This window comes from Pithys albifrons, chromosome 2 (genome assembly GCF_047495875.1).
Source record: "Pithys albifrons albifrons isolate INPA30051 chromosome 2, PitAlb_v1, whole genome shotgun sequence".
Taxonomy (NCBI): domain Eukaryota; kingdom Metazoa; phylum Chordata; class Aves; order Passeriformes; family Thamnophilidae; genus Pithys; species Pithys albifrons.
Genome location: NC_092459.1, coordinates 118,597,290 through 118,614,533, shown reverse-complemented (window position 1 = coordinate 118,614,533; position 17,244 = coordinate 118,597,290). Strand labels below are relative to the sequence as shown.

Genomic DNA, 17,244 nt, shown 5'->3' with positions numbered 1-17,244 from the left:
TTGTTAAATGACTCCTTTTTACCAGCAGATCCCAGTGACACAAACTATCACACCCCTGACTGCACAGTCCACACAGGGGATTAAAACACCCCAAAGAGGAACTTCACTCAAGCCCTGGAGCAGGCTGAGCCCCATCCGTGCCACCAGGAGAAGAAAGGCAGTCACAACACTTACACAAAGGACGTGCAGCACCACAGCTCCGTGTCTCCTGTCCTCGTTCGTGAAGATGTCATTGGGGAACTCATGGAGAGCTGCAAAAAGCAGGGGTGGGAAAGAAAGCTCAGATGTTTAATCAGCTACTCGAAAGCACCACACGTGCAATTCAGTAACATGGCAAGAGGCTGCCCACCAAGCCCTGCAGGTGCCACACCAGGGGCTGTTTCGCTTCCCTGTAGCACAGCTTACCTTGTCCTTGGGCCATTGCCCCTCTCCAAGTGTTTCCTATGCACTACCCACAGAGCCTCAGGCGGACACAGGCACATCTCAAGAACACAGCCTGGCTCTGTCTGGAGCTGGAGGGACGAGCCAGAGCTGCCCAGGGCAGGGGGCACCGGGCCTGCACCCAGGGCAACACCTCTGGCTGGAGGGGCAGCTCCTTCCCACAGCCAACAGTCACCACTGGGAAGGGCACGTCACACAGCCCAGAACTTGGGCTGCAAATATAACTCAGCTAAAGGCAAATTCCCTCCATTTATTCAAATGCTTTATTACTGCTCTGGATGTTAATTGGATTATAAAGCACTTAAGGACAGGCTGCCAATTAGGCTGCAGGAGTGGCTTTTGGTTATAAACTGAAAAGCAAGTGTGAAAGTGATGCTGGGGCATTCAAGCACTCCCCAGTAACTCCACATTTGAACTACTCAGTAATAACTGAAGTAACAGCTTTCTGCTAATGGTCAGTTCTGCACATTCAGCCTTCAGCTGGAAAAAAATTTTAAAAAACTGTGTTTTTCCTGGCTTTCCAATCATTAATAAAGCTCCAGCAATTGGAATCTAATTAGCAATGCCATAAATGATTAAATGGAAAAACAACCCAGCTCCCTCTCCCCGTTTTGCTGCCTCTGCAGCAGTTAACTGAGCAAAAGGGAGCTACATCTTAATTTCGTGAGAGCAGCAGCTCTACCCAGGCACTGCACCTGGGGAGGAAAACACACTTTTTCACGTTCAGTCATTTACTCAAAGGCTCAGGTTAATACCATTAATTGTATTCTTATGCAGTGGGAAATGTTATAATGAGTCCTAACAAACTACCAGGAGCTGCTGGAACAGCACAGAGAGCACCTTTACAATATTATAATAGAGGAAGAACACCAGCAATAGTTGTGACTTTTTGTTACCAGTCAGGATTCACCTGGCAGAGGCTGTAACTACTTCCTGCTGAGGCCAACTGGTAATGCCAGGCTGCCTTCACCCTCCTACCCCAGCACACGTGCTGGGCCTGAGCTGCCAAAGCTGCCAAAAACACCTTCAGGTGTGCAGACTAAGAAATTACTCAGGCAGGTACCAGCACAAGGAGAGGAGTCAGAAAAACCCAACAAGCAACACCAAACTCTATGGAAGCTGGAAAATAATGACATTAAACCAAGTGGAAAGGATTTGTCTTTCCTCAGCAAAACTTCACTGTGCAACAACCAAATGCTGAGATCACAGCTTGAAGAAACAGTCCTGGCCATTCCCCACAGCACAAGCAAAGGAAACATAGGGAGGTCTGCCTGCAGCAGTATCAATATTCCAAATGGTTTGCCAGCACACACTCGTCTGTGCTTCCCCTCCCTCCTGCAGCTGCCTCTGAGATTTCACATTCATTACAGACAGATGATAACAATCCCATCCCTTTATTACCAAGAGTCCCTAGGAGGTTCAAGGAGTCCAAAGTGCACATAAGGTAGAGAGATAGGGAAAAAACCAGTACAAGAATAGCATAAGCTGCCACTGGTGTCAGTCAGTGACTGGGAATCCTGGGAACTGTGCACAGCAGAAACGTCCAGTCCTTCCTCGAGTTCAGGTTCCCACCTCACATTGTCAGGAAAAGTGTCTCTCTATGGCAGAAGATCCAAGATGTCCATCACCACATTCTCTGTCACATCGTCTGAACACAAACACTTCTGGTGGGTTACACTTGAGAGTATGCAATTACAAAGTAATGATGCTAATCCAAATCTGCTGCATTTTAATGAGCTGCATCAGGTGCAGATGAGCACAGATAAGAGCAGAGCTTTGCAAAACACAGGAGTTCCTTCCAAGAAGAAATAAAGGCTGTTGCTGGAATACCACTCCAACAACAGCTGCCCTATTTAGCCAGTCATAAAAGCTCAGACAGTCTGTTATTTTGCTCTTAAAAGAGTCCTCAGCCTTTGTACAGAAAAGAGAGGCAGATTTTGCCAAGCTTATTTTGATTGCATGGAAAAAAAGCCAACTACAGCGCCAATGAACCCAAACTCAAAGAATTAAGGATTTCTGCCTAACAATCTGCTGTGGTCCTGCTGCCTGGACAGGTATCAGCCTGCAAGCAGCACAAGGGCAGCACCCACACACAGTGCCATGCAGGCACCAGGCACAATGCCAGGAGCAGCACCCACATCCCACCGCAGGCTGGGCCTTCCAGCCCTCGGCACACACGACTCTGGTGTGGTTTTCAGTCAGCAAGGGGCACATTCCCAGGAAACTGAGCCCTGGAGTCTTTTCAGGGTGCAGTTCTACTTTGCACTGGCAACTTGTAGAACTATGAATAAATATTGCAATTATTAGCATTTGGAAGTAATTGGAACTAGATGATTATTACCAAGGTATGGATTAGCCTTGGAAAGAAGGCTAAATAACACAGGGGCAGATGAGCATTAGGTGTGGGAAGCTGTGCTCCTCTGCATCAGCTGAGAACCTGACACAGGCCTACAGGTGTTCTGCCAGGCAGTGGCTGCTGTGCAGGAGAGGGAGCCCACATCTGGAGCATGGCATGGGGCACCCACCACAGGCACAGCACAGCTCCAGGCAGCACAAGGGAGTGGGGGACCTGCTGCTGCTCCCTCCCAAGAGGGCCATCACAAAGGTGAGGCTTGTGAAACATCCAGAGAAAAAGGCTGTATCACTACTCATCAAGGAAAAGTTATGCTAGCCCCAATGAATTCTTGACGTTTTTATTCTCAATCAGTGTGTGATTCACTGAAACTGGACCCCTGCTCAGCCCTGGCTTTAGCTGACTTGCAGAACGATCCACATTCCCAGTGCACTCAGAGGATTTCCCACACAACAGGGATCTGCTCTATCCTGCACAGCTGAGCCCCCCAGCCCTGCCCTGCCCTGCCAGGTGTGTGGGGAAGGTGCTGCAGCACCACACTCAGGGACAGCCACCTTGCACAGCCCTCCTCCCTGCCACTCCCTTCCCTCTCCTCGCTAATGTTTCCACCTCTCCAAAAGACTTCTTTTTAAAAAAAACCAACACTGTACTGGATCAACAGTTCTCAAAGTTACAACATTCACCTACTTTTAAAGAAGTCTCTATATTGCTACCCAGTGTACCTCCCCTGGGGAAACTGGGAAATTGCCACTGCTTTCATAGATGAAGGATGCTCAGCCTCACAAATTTACAACCTTGGTTCATTTTCCCATGCTGTCCCCATAATTCTGCCATGGCAGAGGTAAGTCACACCAGTGCCAGGCTCCCAGGGCATCCAAACACCCAGTCAGTGCCAGGCTCTGCAATCAATCCCAAGGCATCCAATTACCCCGTGGGAGGGGGCCCAGCCTGTACCTGGTGCACAGCTTGCAGGGTAAGTGCTCTGCCCAGTGGCCTGTTTGCCTGCTGCTTCCCAAAGAGCCCTTCCAAAGTGGGCTGCACTTCCCAGCACTGGGCAGAAGCTAAAGCTACAGAAACTCACAGCTTGAAAAAATGACAGGAGTGGGATGGATTAGAAACCATGATTTAGATATGCAGCTTCACCCTATAGGGACCACTGGCATTCACAGTATCAACATGACTTCAACTGCCATGAAAAGTCCCAGGGACAACTACACCTCTGCAGCTGGAGAACCACCCAGACACAGAGTTGTGCCCAGCAGCTGGGGGCGAGCTCTCACTGGTGCCCAGACAGCAGAGCATTTGCTCCTGTGCGCAGCTGCCAGGGCTGTGTGCCAGCAAATACATCATTAACAGCAACCACAACAGCAACAGAGAACAAAGGGGAACATCCTCGTGGCTTCAGATTGGCAGAGGGCACGGTTAGATGGCAGAGTGGAGAGAGAATTTTCCCTGGGAGGGTGGACAGGCCCTGGCACAGCTGCCCAGAGAAGCTGTGGCTGCCCCAGCCCTGGAAGCATTCAAGGCCATGTTGGACTGGACAGCCAAGGAAAGGGCAACAAGGAACATCCCCACATGTTTGCTCATTGGCTCTCTGTGACTTCTGCTGTTGTCATGTGTGAGGGACAGATGTCAGTGGAGCAGACCTCATGATGTGAGCTGAGACAACATTTTTTGCATCCTCAATAACAGCCTTTTACACAGGGAAATAAAAAACTTTAAAACAATTAGTTACCTCTTTTCCCCCATCCTCAGAATCATTACTTTCAACTCAAGCTCAGGACTGTTGCCTGGTTCAGGATAAGCAACACTAACACATTGAGCACCTTCCTGCAGTGTCTCACTCAATTCCCTGAGCTCCAACAGCACCCATGGGCACTCCCAGCTCTGACAGTCCCAGCTGTACAGGTGAGCAGCCCCTGCATCCCTAAGGTCTGCCCCTCACAGGGAGCAGGGACCTTCCAGGGTGGCCCTGCAGGTGCAGAGAGCTGAGAGGGCTCAGGGACTGCTGCACCTGCTCGGCCTCGCAGCTACCACTGCCTGGAGACAGGCTGGGACAGCCCCACACTGCACAGCACACCAGGCCCTGCCCCACGGGGAGCAGCATTAAACCACCCCCCATCAGAGGAAGGGTCTGTGAACATCTTCAGCTGGCTCTAAAACCACTAAGATCACTCAAATTCTCTCTGAGGGGAGGGTGATATTGAAATGTTTTACTGTCTGCCAAGGCCAAACGGTGTTTGCATTGCAGTGGCATGATCTGAAATGCAAAGAGTGCCAAACTAAGCTGATACAGCAATAATAAAACACTTTGCTATGTTTTACTCATGTCTCCACTGAACTGCTGCACACAAGTGGCTGAGGCAGCGCAGGGGACAGCACCCCACTGTAAATCCTGCAGCACGGCCAGGGGCACTGTCCATGCCCAGGGTGGCATTGCTGGGCTCTGTCTGTGCCCCCCAGCAGAAGCAGCCACACAGACATGCCTGGGGGCTTGGCAGTTCTGGGTGGCAGGGCAGGTCACATCAGGTTGGGGTTCCCATCTCACACCAGACCAGAAGGGGCTTTCCCCCTCACTGACATTCAGCTTTCCTTACCAAGGGGACAGTAACAGCCCAGGCCCAGGCCCATCAGACAGCAGTTACCCCACAGCTCCTGTAGTAGAGGTGGCAGCAGGAGGCAGAGTGGTGGGATCAACCTCGCTGAGCCTCGCCAAGAACCTGTTCACAGGTGCCTCTGGGTGGGGTGAGCCAGACAAAGTAGACATGGTGTGAGCAAAATGGGAGAGTGCTGCGTTTGTATTGAGTCAGCTATGCATGGGCAGAGGGAAAGAAAGGAGGGAGAAGATGAAGGAATGGGAATGAGACGCACCCCAGGGAATTCAGAACTGGCAGCTCATTTGCATAGGAAGTGAGAACAAACATTGCTCCTTCCTACTCTGGAGGAAGCACTGGTGAGAAATCCCTGCCTGCAAACACCCGGCAGAGCCAGCTTCCTCCTCCCTCCACCCATGGAACAGCCAGCACTGCAGCTCCTGGAAAGCCCCATTTCTGCCCTGCAGCACCAATTCTAGCAAGGGAAGCTCTGGACAGGCTTGTGGTTTTAGGCTGCAGGGCTGTTTTATCTAGGTGTAAACGCTCACACGCACACATCTCTGTGAGCACCCCCAACAGCTGAAGTGTTTGCCATTCCATCCATAGCTGTCCCATCTTCAGCACTTCAGATGTTCAGAGTTGCAGAGAAATTGCAAGGTGCATTTCCTCCAAGATGAGGCCCATGAAGTGCCCAACCCTGCACTCCCCTCTCTCCAGACTCTCCGGACTGTGTGTTGGGTGGCACTGCACTGCCAGGCTCCACTCCTGCTCCAGCCTGGGCTTCTTCTGCTGGGCCAAGTGCACACACACCCAATCAGGTGCCCCTGAAACCAACACTTTCCTCAGCTGCAGGAAGTAAAGGCTGGAAGGAGCAAACCTCTACTTGTAAGCAGAGCCCCTGTGAAGTCAAAAAGGTTCTACTTTGGCTTCAGACCAAATGAATCGCTTGCAAGGTCAGAGGAGCATCGAGATCCAAGGACGGCAAGTAAATATCTCAACACAAAGGGGGAAGAAATCAGAAATAATAAACAATATGCAACAGCATATGGTTCAGAGAGAGTTTAAGTCAAATAACAGCAGCAAGTGACCTTTAAAGAGAAGGTTATACTTTCCTTTGTTCAGGACAATAATTTCTGTTACAGTAAGAATTGGCAACTGTTTCCCAGGATCTCTGGGCTATTACAGTCCTGCGTTTCCCTTGACCATGCTATAGTTAAATTGCTTAAATTTACATATGCATGTTTAAACTGCCAGAGGCAGATTAGATGGGATATTGGGAAGGAATCCTTCCCTGAGAGGGTGGGCAGGCCCTGGCACAGGTGCCCAGAGCAGCTGTGGCTGCCCCATCCCTGGCAGCGTCCAAGGGCAGGTTGGACAGGGCTTGGAGCACCCTGGGCTGGTGGGAGGTGCCCCCGCCTGTAACAGCAGGTTGGAACAAGAGGGTCTGTGAGGGCTCTCCTAACCTAAACCTTTCTGGGATTCCACGGTAGCTTTTGTTTTGCTTTGTGTCCCCAGGTCCCCCCATCACCAGTAGCAATTCCCACCTGGAGAAGGAAACACGGAGAGGTGGTGGATTCACTGTCCCTGGAGGTGTTCAGAGTGAGACTGGATGTAGCACTTAGTGCCACGAGCAGTAATCACGGTGGGGTTGGATCAAGGGTTGGACTTGATGGTCTCAGAGGTCTTTCAACCCAGTTGATTCTGTGATTAGCAGAAGTGCCAATGTTGTAACTTGCACAGAACCAAGGACCATTGGTGTTGGATGAAGATATTTCCCTTGACAAATGCAATACTTCTGCAACATGATCCATTATCAGCCACGCACTCTGGCCAGAAATAGCTGGCATGAGGAGGGTTCTTAGCAAAACCACAGCAAGAAAAGAACAAATCCATGGCTGGCTCCTGTCCTCACATGAACTGCCAGAAATTCCTAATAACTTTACTGGCTTAATTACACATATTCTGAAGTTCCCAGACTTCTTTTGATTTGGAACTGAATACAGTCCCCTGCTCATTAGTTTTATTTTGGGGAAAAAATATTTACATTGTGTTCCTATCCATGGGTAGGCTAACCAAAAAAGGCAATTCTTTTCACAAGAAACACTTCTATAGAGCTCCCTCATATGGAAGAGATGCTGCTGTCACCTCTCCTTTTCTTGGAGAGAAAAGGGAGGAACGACTTCATCTGTCAGCACCCCAAGTACTGGATGTAGGGATGTCATTTATTTAAAGAAAGGGAGCAAACTCCCCCTGGATGCTTCACCCTTAGCCCTGTTATAGGGGTGGCTGGGAACCTGGATCGGAACATGCAAAAAAACCCCTTCAAAGAATCAAACTTTTGGACTTTGCCCACATCATGTCAAAATTGCAGCTTAAACACGTGGTCCAGGCACGGAGGCAGCTTCAACAGGGAGCAGCCAAAGCCAACCCTGCCTGGTGAGCGGCACAGCGATGGCGATGCCACTGCGAGCACCGAGCGTGGCACGGGGACAGTGAAGTCCCAGAGTCACAGAGCCATTGAGGGTGGAAAAGCCCTTCTGAGGCCATGAGTTCAGCTCCTCACTGAGCACTGCGCCCTGCAAGGGGAGCCCGCCCAGCAAGGCCTGCCCAACGGGGGCTCTGCTCTGGTCCCCAGCCCTCCCACCTCTGGAGAGCAGAGCTGAGCCTGGAGGCTGCCGGGCTCTGCCCCTCACGCTGCCAGGGCAGGGATTTACTGACTGCAAATGAATTTCAGCATTTAAACTGTCCAGGCTTATCTGCACAGCAACTCTAATATGCTTTAAGCTCCCTCGAATGTCTAAATGCTTAAAGCTATTACAATGTCTTTGTTATTTTACATTACGCATCCCATTAACTGTTTTCTTACTTTGATGTAATCAGTGTTTACCATTACTCAGAGATTAATTCTGGATAATGGGGCCACATGGCCTGTGCCTTCTCCAGTGCAGGGTTGGTCAGCAAGGCAAGGAAGCCCCCCTGGGACAGAGAGCCCCCACCCCGTCACCCTGGGGGGCACCCCGAGCACGGGACAGGACTCCAAAGCCTGTTAGGATATTCCATTCAGGCTTACACTCCCAACACACAGAGGACCTGGCCCCTTCCCCTCTCAGCCACAACAGCAGCAAAGCTACCTTTTCCCATTTTCATTACATTATCATCCACAAGGTGCTTCAGGTGCTCAGGCACTTCTGTCTTATGCAAATGTATTTAAGAGAGTTCTGCAGTTCACACATCCATCATTTTGCTCCTTGCATATAACACCAGTAGGAAAAGTGTCCATTCCAATACTGCAAGGTTAAAATGCTATACCCAACTAAAGTACCTCTAGGAGGGAAATCAGAGCAATCCTTTCCTTTGATAGATCAATGAAGGTACACTGAAAGGGAATTCTTAGGGATGTAAACAGTACAAATGCAAAGGATGATTGCTGCAATCAGTCCTGTAACCCATGCCCAGTACGGGCAACTCTACTGATACAAACCACCACTGAAATCAGCCAATGAAAACCTGCCTGATGACCAGACTCCCACAAAGATTCACTACTACGTCAACGAGTGTTCTCTTGTCATCCAGTCATCCATGTCATGGCTCATCCACGAGAACTCTCATTTATACATGATCATGCAAGTCTGTGGCCTTTGCCTGCAATGAAATGCATGTTGGAAAGGCTTCCTAGGTGACAAAGCAGTGCAGCTCTCAGGATGATAGCTAGTCCTTTCCCAGGCATCCCAACATCACTGGCTGGAGCTTGGACTGAGATCAGCCACAAGCTCAGCTCCCCTGGGAGCCAGCAGCAGGCAGTTCTCTGCCTGGCTGTCACCCGCAGCACAGCTACCCCTCCTAAATGGTTTCTATGCAAAACAGAAGACACTTAAGAGATTTCTGTGGTTTTACCACTGGTTACCTGTATTTATTCCCTGATGAACTGCACCGAGCTGGAGGAGCACCACAGCCCCTGGGACCCTGGGTGCTGGCAGGAGAGGGGACATGTGCCCTGCTCACATGTGCCCACTCTGTGTGCACAGCACCTCCCATCCCGCACCAAACACAGGATGTCACGTGAGCTTCACGCATGAACCTCTGCATGGGACATACAGAGGTCACACATGCACATATGGACAGACATGTGCTCACCTCTGTGCACACACATCCCCACACATCTGTCTGAAACAGGAGAGCCCCCAACACTGGGGAGTCAGTGCAGTTTGGTTCATACTGCACCTGTGGGGAGAGGTGCGCATGCACCACATGCAGATGAAGCAAAGCACACAGCAAGTCCCTCTGCAGTTACACATTTTGCTTTGTGGTGACAGGCAGGCTTAGAGTCCAATCTCCAGCATGAAAATCACATCAATCACTGTCAACATACTGTTCATACATCAGAAAGACAACACTGGCTTTAAATAGGCACCAGCGGCTGCAGAAGACAAGGCGCTTCCACAGCTCCATCTCCGAAGAGCCTTTTATCTCTCTCAGAAACTGAAAGCCCCTAAATATAGGGCTACTGTTAAAAATTCATGAGCTTCAGCAGCTATTTATCAAAGTCATGGAAATAGGATATTTCCATGATGGCGAATGGCTTAACATTCATTACTAATAAGCAAATGTGCCCTTTATTACTATTTTAGAAGAGAACCCTGCTACCAATACCCAAGGAACATTGGCCTTAGCATTAGCTGTGCTACAACACACACAGCATTTCTGCCATCTGGATGCCTCACGCTTATTAAAGCTCCCCAGTGATGATGCTGATGGCAGCTTTGTGGAGCACAAGACTGCTGGGAAGGTCTGGGCCCTGTGTGCTGAAGGTGGGTGGGGTGGTGCTCCCCATGCACCGTGCCCGGACCCCGCTTACAACGACCCCTTCCTCCAGTTCACTGAATGCTATGCCAGAAGGGCAGAGCCCACGGCAGAGCCCCAGCGCCCGCGGGGCAGAGCCCATGGCAGGAGCACCCATCTCCCAGGAGCCCTGGCCAGATCCAGTCTATGGATGTCACCCTGCTGTTTGGCCAGGTACCACTCCTTTTGTTTCCCACCCTGCAGTTGTGCCTGGGATGTTGCAGTTCAGCCTGAATACAGGTCACTTAGAGAGGTGACAAGTCATCAAACATGGGTCCTTCCAAGAGGGCAGGGGTTTCTTCCCCAGTGCCTTTTCCTGGCTGAAGGTTAGTTGGAACACCAGAACTCACAGGACATGGATGTGCCACCATTAGGCCTCCAGGCATTTATGAGAGGGACACAATTCGCTTTCTCCTTTGCAGAACATCAGAGGAAGCTGCAAGGGCAGCTGTAATTACATGTAAATCCCCACAGGGGCAGAACTCTATTTCACATGTGGCTGGAGAAAGGACCATCTGTTTTATGAAGGTACCACTAGGCTCTTGTTTCACTGCCTTTTTTATCTCAATTATGTTCTTTCCCTCCCCCTGCTCCCTGTGTGGAAGCATTGCTGCGGTACCATCAAGAGTCTTAAAATAAGATTATCTTTTTAAATGAGAGAGTCTTTAAAGTGGGATTATACCTTACAACAGCAAACTAGTCTTTCAATCAATTCCAGAGGATCTCCTTACAGCTTCATTACTCTGGAAGACACTACATTCATGGGAAAACAAATGAGAAGGATTTACATGATGGCACACAGGTTTCAGCAAAAGGGCCTCCTCTGGCCTCTTCTTTCCTGAGCATTCCAGAACAGCTCTCTGGTGCTCCTCCAGAGCATTGTCCACCACCAGTTTCCATGACCCCAGTGAAACTGGCCCAGCAAGAACTAACCTCAGTGTTTTCCCAAAAGAGAGGCAGAATTTGTATGGAGTGAGATGGGAGGGGCTCAGACTGGACAGAGGAGGAAGGGCGGTCTTGTTTTCAGAGGTGCCACCAGCCAGGCATGCAGCTGAGGATGGACAGGCCAGCTGGCAGAAACAGGACCCTGGCACAGCACAGCAACCTGTAGGGACTTTTAAACTATTTCTCCTCTTGTAAGGCTCCTAGCTCTGCTTCCTGTAGGAAAACCTCGTGTCATCAAGGTTGGCTTGTCATGGTGGTACTTGCGTTGCTGCTGGTTCAGCTAGAGATGGAAAAAGAGCACCCCAAAGATATTGCCCCATCAATGCCTTAGTTAATACCTTCCACTTTTACATCAAACATCACCCTATCGCCCTTCTGCTGCCCTGCCTTCCAAGATGGGAAAACAAGAAAGCAGCACTCTTAACCTCAAGAAAAGCCTTTTTGTGTGAAGGGCTGATCTCTGAAGAAACAGGTCATGACACACACATTTTGTACAGCACCTGCCTGCTCTTGGCAGGGTGAAGCTGCAGAAGGGACACATCTGACTACAATCCCCACTGGACAATGCTTCTCACTGGGCACACTCCAGAGACTCCAGAAGCAGCACAGAGCAGACCAGGGCTATGAGCTCGTCCTTCACTGACAGCTGCAGATGCTCTCCTGGGATGAGGGACACACCTGCACCCTCACTGGGTTCAGGACAGGCTCACACACAAGGGCATCAGCCCCTTTCAGCTGCTGCTCCCAAGTATGTGCTGTGTACAAACGGAAAACTCCCAGGCTACTGCCTGTGCCCTGACTTACAGGAAATCCATCCATCCCATCTCAGCACACAATTAGGAGGGCACTTCATTAAAACTGAGCCAATAGCTTGTTGCCTGCTGTACATGGCTTTCAGTTTTAATGGCTGTAAGGAGACACACCTTGTTTAAAGCAAAGCCAAGGAGGATGACAGGCATCTCCCTGCATTTTATCAGGAGAGAGGAAAAGCACTGCACTGCTGAGGATGGCGAGCCAGAGACCTGTCCCTGGGCTGGCTGCAAAGGCACAGGCAGCAGGAATGGCCACGACAGCCCAAGGCAGAACACAACCCTGCCTGGGGATGTGGGCAGGCACGCAGAGGTAACACACTGTAACCAGCTGCGGTGAGCAGGCCAGGCTATGGGCTGCTCCTGGGGATGCACCACACCAGGAAGAGGATTCCCTCAGCCCCACAACTACACTGGCTAATTCTCTCTGCTGACCTGTATGCTCCTGTGTAATGCTCAGGGGACACATGCCAGGCACTTTCAAAGAGCTTTGGGGAGGTTTGGCCAGAAGGGCAATGGATTTCAGTGGCAATCACACAGCTAAATATCATGTACCCCTTGGCGGCATAACCTTTGCATAACTGTTACACTTCCCTGCAGTGAATAATCTGCAAACAAGCCTTAAAAAGGCCTCTCACCCACTCCTGCTTAATAAACACTCCCATTTCAGGGGTGAGCTTGCTAAGAAATCCTGTGCACCCTAACGCAGTCTTGGACAGTGCATTTCCAGGGATCATTCCAGTCATGCAGAAGCACAGCACCTCTTTCTGCAGGGTTACCAGTCAGAGGCAGGGCAGGGATCTAGAGGGGATGCAAAGACATGTGCGCAGCTACCAAAGTCCTGCTGGCGGCAGAAACTCGGGGGGATTGCAAAAGACCAAGGGCATAACATGACACCACACACTGCCAAGCTGTGGGGCACAAGGCTGTGGCACTTGGATGCCTCAGGTCTCTGAGAAACAGGCACAAAACAGTGAAATGCTGTGGCTGCAGCATCCCGGGAAGAGGGGACTGCTGAGAGGCAGGCAAGGCTCTCCTGTGCGTGCTACCAACCCATGGGATGGCAGGGCCCTCCAGGATCCCAGGGGCAGCAAAGGAACAGCGTTACTGAAAGGCAACAGGATTTCTCAGGAGCCTGGAGCAGGTTCATCCCAGAGAACTGCAGGTGGCTGAATGCCACCCTCTGCCTCAGCCAGGCCACCCCAGAGCGATACCTGCAACCCCCTGCAGCGCTACAGGCTGGGCACAGAGTGGCTGGAGAGCAGCCAGGCAGAAAGGGACCTTGGAGTACTAATTGACAGGAAGCTCAACATGAGCCAACAGTGTGCCCAGGTGGCCAAGAAGGCCAATGGGATCCTGTCCTGTATCAAAAATAGCGTGACCAGCAGGACCAGGGAAGTGATCCTTCCCCTGTACTCTGCATTGGTGAGGCCACACCTTGAGTACTGTGTTCAGTTCTGGGCCCCTCAGTTCAGAAAGGATATTGAGATGCTGGAGCGGGTCCAGAGAAGAGCAACAAGGCTGGTGAAGGGACTGGAGCACAAGTCCTATGGGGAGAGGCTGAGGGAGCTGGAGTTGTTTAGCCTGGAGAAGAGGAGGCTCAGAGGTGACCTCATCACTGTCTATAACTACCTGAAGGGAAGTTATAGCCAGGTGGGGGCTGGTCTCTTCTCCCAGGCACTCAGCAATAGAACAAGGGGGCACGGGCTTAAGCTCTGCCAGGGGAAATTTAAGTTGGATATCAGAAAAAAATTTTTTACAGAGAGAGTAATCAGGCATTGGAATGGGCTGCCCGGAAAGGTGGTGGATTCACCATCCCTAGAGATTTTTAAACACAGATTGGACGTGGCGCTGGGTGCCATGATCTGGTAAATGAACTAGAGTTGGACCAAGGGTTGGACTTGATGATCTTGGAGGTCTTTTCCAACCCAATCGATTCTATGATTCTATGATTCTGCAGAGCACAGCAAGGCTGCCCAGGGAGGGCATGCACTGCAGGGCTGCCCACAGGAGTGTGAGATGCTCAGCTCCAGGACCTGCTCTGTCCTCACTGGAGTCACTGGTCAAACTGGCACAACTTCAGCAGCAGGCATCTGAACACCTCCCACACCCACAGCGGCACAGGGGCTGGCAGCTCTGCCATGCCCTGCCCAGCCACACATGGCTTAGGGGACTCTCCACAGCAGCTCCTCTGTAATCACAGCTTCAGATCCAAGGCTCTTCCTTGGACCTTACACCCCTCCAGCCCATGACAAGGAACATGGAGGACATAGCACAGCAAGCACAGCTGCGATATCCAAGACAGAACAAAGCAGTCACCAAACAGGTCCCAACTCAGACAGGGTTTGTGGTGAAGGAAGAAGATGATCTACAATGTTTTACCTACAGCAGTGGTATCAGCATCCCTGGGGCCAGCCCAGATTTCCTAAAGCACAGGGGGACAGCAAGAGAGTTCCCTGTCACAGGTGTGACACAGGATGTTTCAGAGAAACAGACCACACCATAGTGCTTGGCAGCCTCCTGCTCTGTCTCTGAAACACAACCTGGATGTTTACAGGCTTAAAAAGCCAGAGAGCTACAACTACTGTATGTTCAATCCTTTTGGCTCACCAGGAAGCAGAGTGGAGGCAGACAGAAGGCAGAGGCAAGGAATCACAAGCACTGAGGCAGTTCTCCCCCTCTGCAAGCACACTGAGGTGTCAGGGCACAAATCAGGCCTAGCAGAAACCACTGTGTGCGCTGGCATCTTCCAGTGCTGCCTCCTGCCAGCTCTGAGCCACTGCTGATTCCATCAGAACCCCTGGCCCAGGTCAATAGGCATCTTGACAGCTGAAGACACAAACCCAGGACACATGAGACATTTAAAATGCAACCAGTTTCCTTGCCCTGGTTATCACTCCACATCAGTCAGACAGAAAAAGTTATTACAAGGTAATAAGGTTGAAAACAGAGCTGCTGAGAAGGGGTTTGGCAACCTAATCCCATTATTGTGCAGGAAGTGGCAGCAGTGTTTGCTGCTATGTGTCCACAGAGAGCTCACTGGATCTGTGTGCTTGTTAAACGCCTGCAGTCTGGGAGTGGGGTCTGCTCCAGTCCAGGCACCCTGTGTAACCAACCCCCTGTACAGAACCATAATCCCGGTGCCCTCTGCACAGCCCAGATCTCACCCCTGCTGCAACTCAAGCAGCAAATAATGAAAAACAAATTCTCCTTTTCCTTTCTGCCTCCTGACACTTTGTTTCCTCTCTCTCCCAGCTCCAGGACTCCAGTTCCTCCACTGAGGTGCCTGTGCTGATGGCCGGGGGAAGGTGAGCGTCCCCTCTGGCTCCTCCTGCCCAGTGGCTGCACAGCTGCCCACAGCACGGCAGGCTGAGCAAGGAAAAGGCCCCAAATAACAGGGGACAACGGCCACAACTCCCACCCCTTCCCCCTTTGCTCAGGGCTGCCTTCAGAAAGTTCACGTGGTAAGGAACTCTAATCATCCCCAATACACTAGAAGTTGGGTTTGCAATGAAAGGCTTTGATTAAAATTGGCATCTCTGAGCCTCCCACTGCCAGCAAGCACAGCACTTCAAGGGGACCTCCTTTATGGCAGACACAATGCAGAAACCTCTGCAGCGAGACTGAACTGGACCTGTGCTACTGCAAGGGCTGAATGCACAACTGCTTAGAGAGCACTGGGAAAGGAGCAATTACTGAAACTAACTGGGGATAAGACCTGCAGGAATGTTTTCTCCAGTGATGCAAGGCTACACTTCTCAACGCACACGGAAGCTCTCACACCTTCTCTAGATTCCTTCAGTACCTGCTTTTGCAGAAAATCACAAACACCCCAAAACCAGGAATACCAGGAGCAGTATCACCCTCACCAGGGTGAAAATATCAACAACAAGAAACTGTAAGGAGGCTGTTGAAACAAACACAGCACTAATGACAGCAAAAACCTAGTGGGCCTTGAAACAGCCCCAGCACTCTCACTGGTCATCCCGGGGCTCTGCCAGCTGAAACCACAGCGTCCTTGAATGGGAGATCCATTACAGGCACAATCCCTGTCCTTCAGTGTGCCACAGCCCTAAATCTGGCATGTGCCCACCTGGCCAGTGCCTAATAACCAGCCACAGTCAAAGTGTTTCTTATGGCCTTTGGTCCTGATGATCCAAAAGTAAAACATTGCACAGATATTGTCAGGCAGCTAACACCAGGGATTTACAGTACCTCTGCTATGGGCCCTCACAGAACAACCAGCAATATGCCTAAGGCAGGTCTCAGCAAAGCAAAATATCACCAAAGAGCAGCTGAATAATAATGAGACCAGTAGCCACACTCCTCAGCCAGGAAAACCCTCGGGGATATTTAATGGAACAAGATAAACATGGCCAGATACAGCATGTGCTTGATTCTCTGCACTGGTAGTTTCCAGCAGCAAACAGGAGAGGAAAGCAGTCCTGACACGGGAGCCTTCCAGCTCTGACCCTCTGGCTCTTTACTGAAGGAGGCACAGCAGCTCCTGAGCTGAAAACAGGGGCATTCCTGGGTCACAGACCCAAACATCCCCTTCCAACAGACAGTGCAGCTGGAGGAAGGCACATCTCCCTGCCCTACTCTGGATAACTGACCCCCATTTTTCTCAGCCCCAGGCACCCTCCAAGTCCACCCTTCAACCATTTGAACTAGGTATGATCCAGGCCCTGCTAATGGCAGGGGTGATACAGGACAACATCCTACTGCACCCACAGAGAGGTCCATGGGTGGGCAGTGCACAAGGGGGGCCATTAACAGCACCCAGAAGGACAACCTGTGCTGCTACTTAAAGAAGAGAAGGAAGCTCAGCAGCACAAAGGCTGCCTTCTTAAGCTGCAGCAACACCATCCTCACTGTAGGAAACTGAACTGGGCCAAAGGAGCCAGACTGGAGCTCTGCCATCTTTCCCAGCTTTCAGCATGTTAAATACATCTCTCAGCAACGCTGCTACCCTGCTGTGACAGCAGGACAACTGGCAGAGGACAGAAGGGCCTGCTGGTCTGGGTAAGGAGTGACTGCTGTACCTGGACTCAGTCTCCACCACAGAGCTGGAGGAAGAAACACCATGTAACTGGAGTTGGGCTTGGTGACCTTTGAAGGTCCCCTCCAGCCCAAGCAATGTTATGATTGCATGGTAATTAACACAACAAAACAGAAACCCGCCAAGTAACAGCAGTGACAGGAGTGACCAGCACATCTCTGCTGACTGTCTGGACACAGAGCCAAGCAAGGAGACCAGGCT

The 17,244-nt window shown here is 50.9% G+C and overlaps 1 protein-coding gene across 2 annotated transcripts in view; it reads right to left on the bottom strand.

The window, feature by feature from the left end:
- The window catches only part of SLC24A3 (solute carrier family 24 member 3), a 105,988-nt gene that overhangs the window by 48,914 nt on the left and 39,830 nt on the right, over positions 1–17,244 (bottom strand). For both annotated transcript variants that reach the window (XM_071547587.1, XM_071547588.1), the window contains exon 3: positions 175–251. In XM_071547587.1, coding sequence (XP_071403688.1) covers positions 175–251 — 77 coding nt within the window. The remainder of the gene's footprint in view (positions 1–174; positions 252–17,244) is intronic.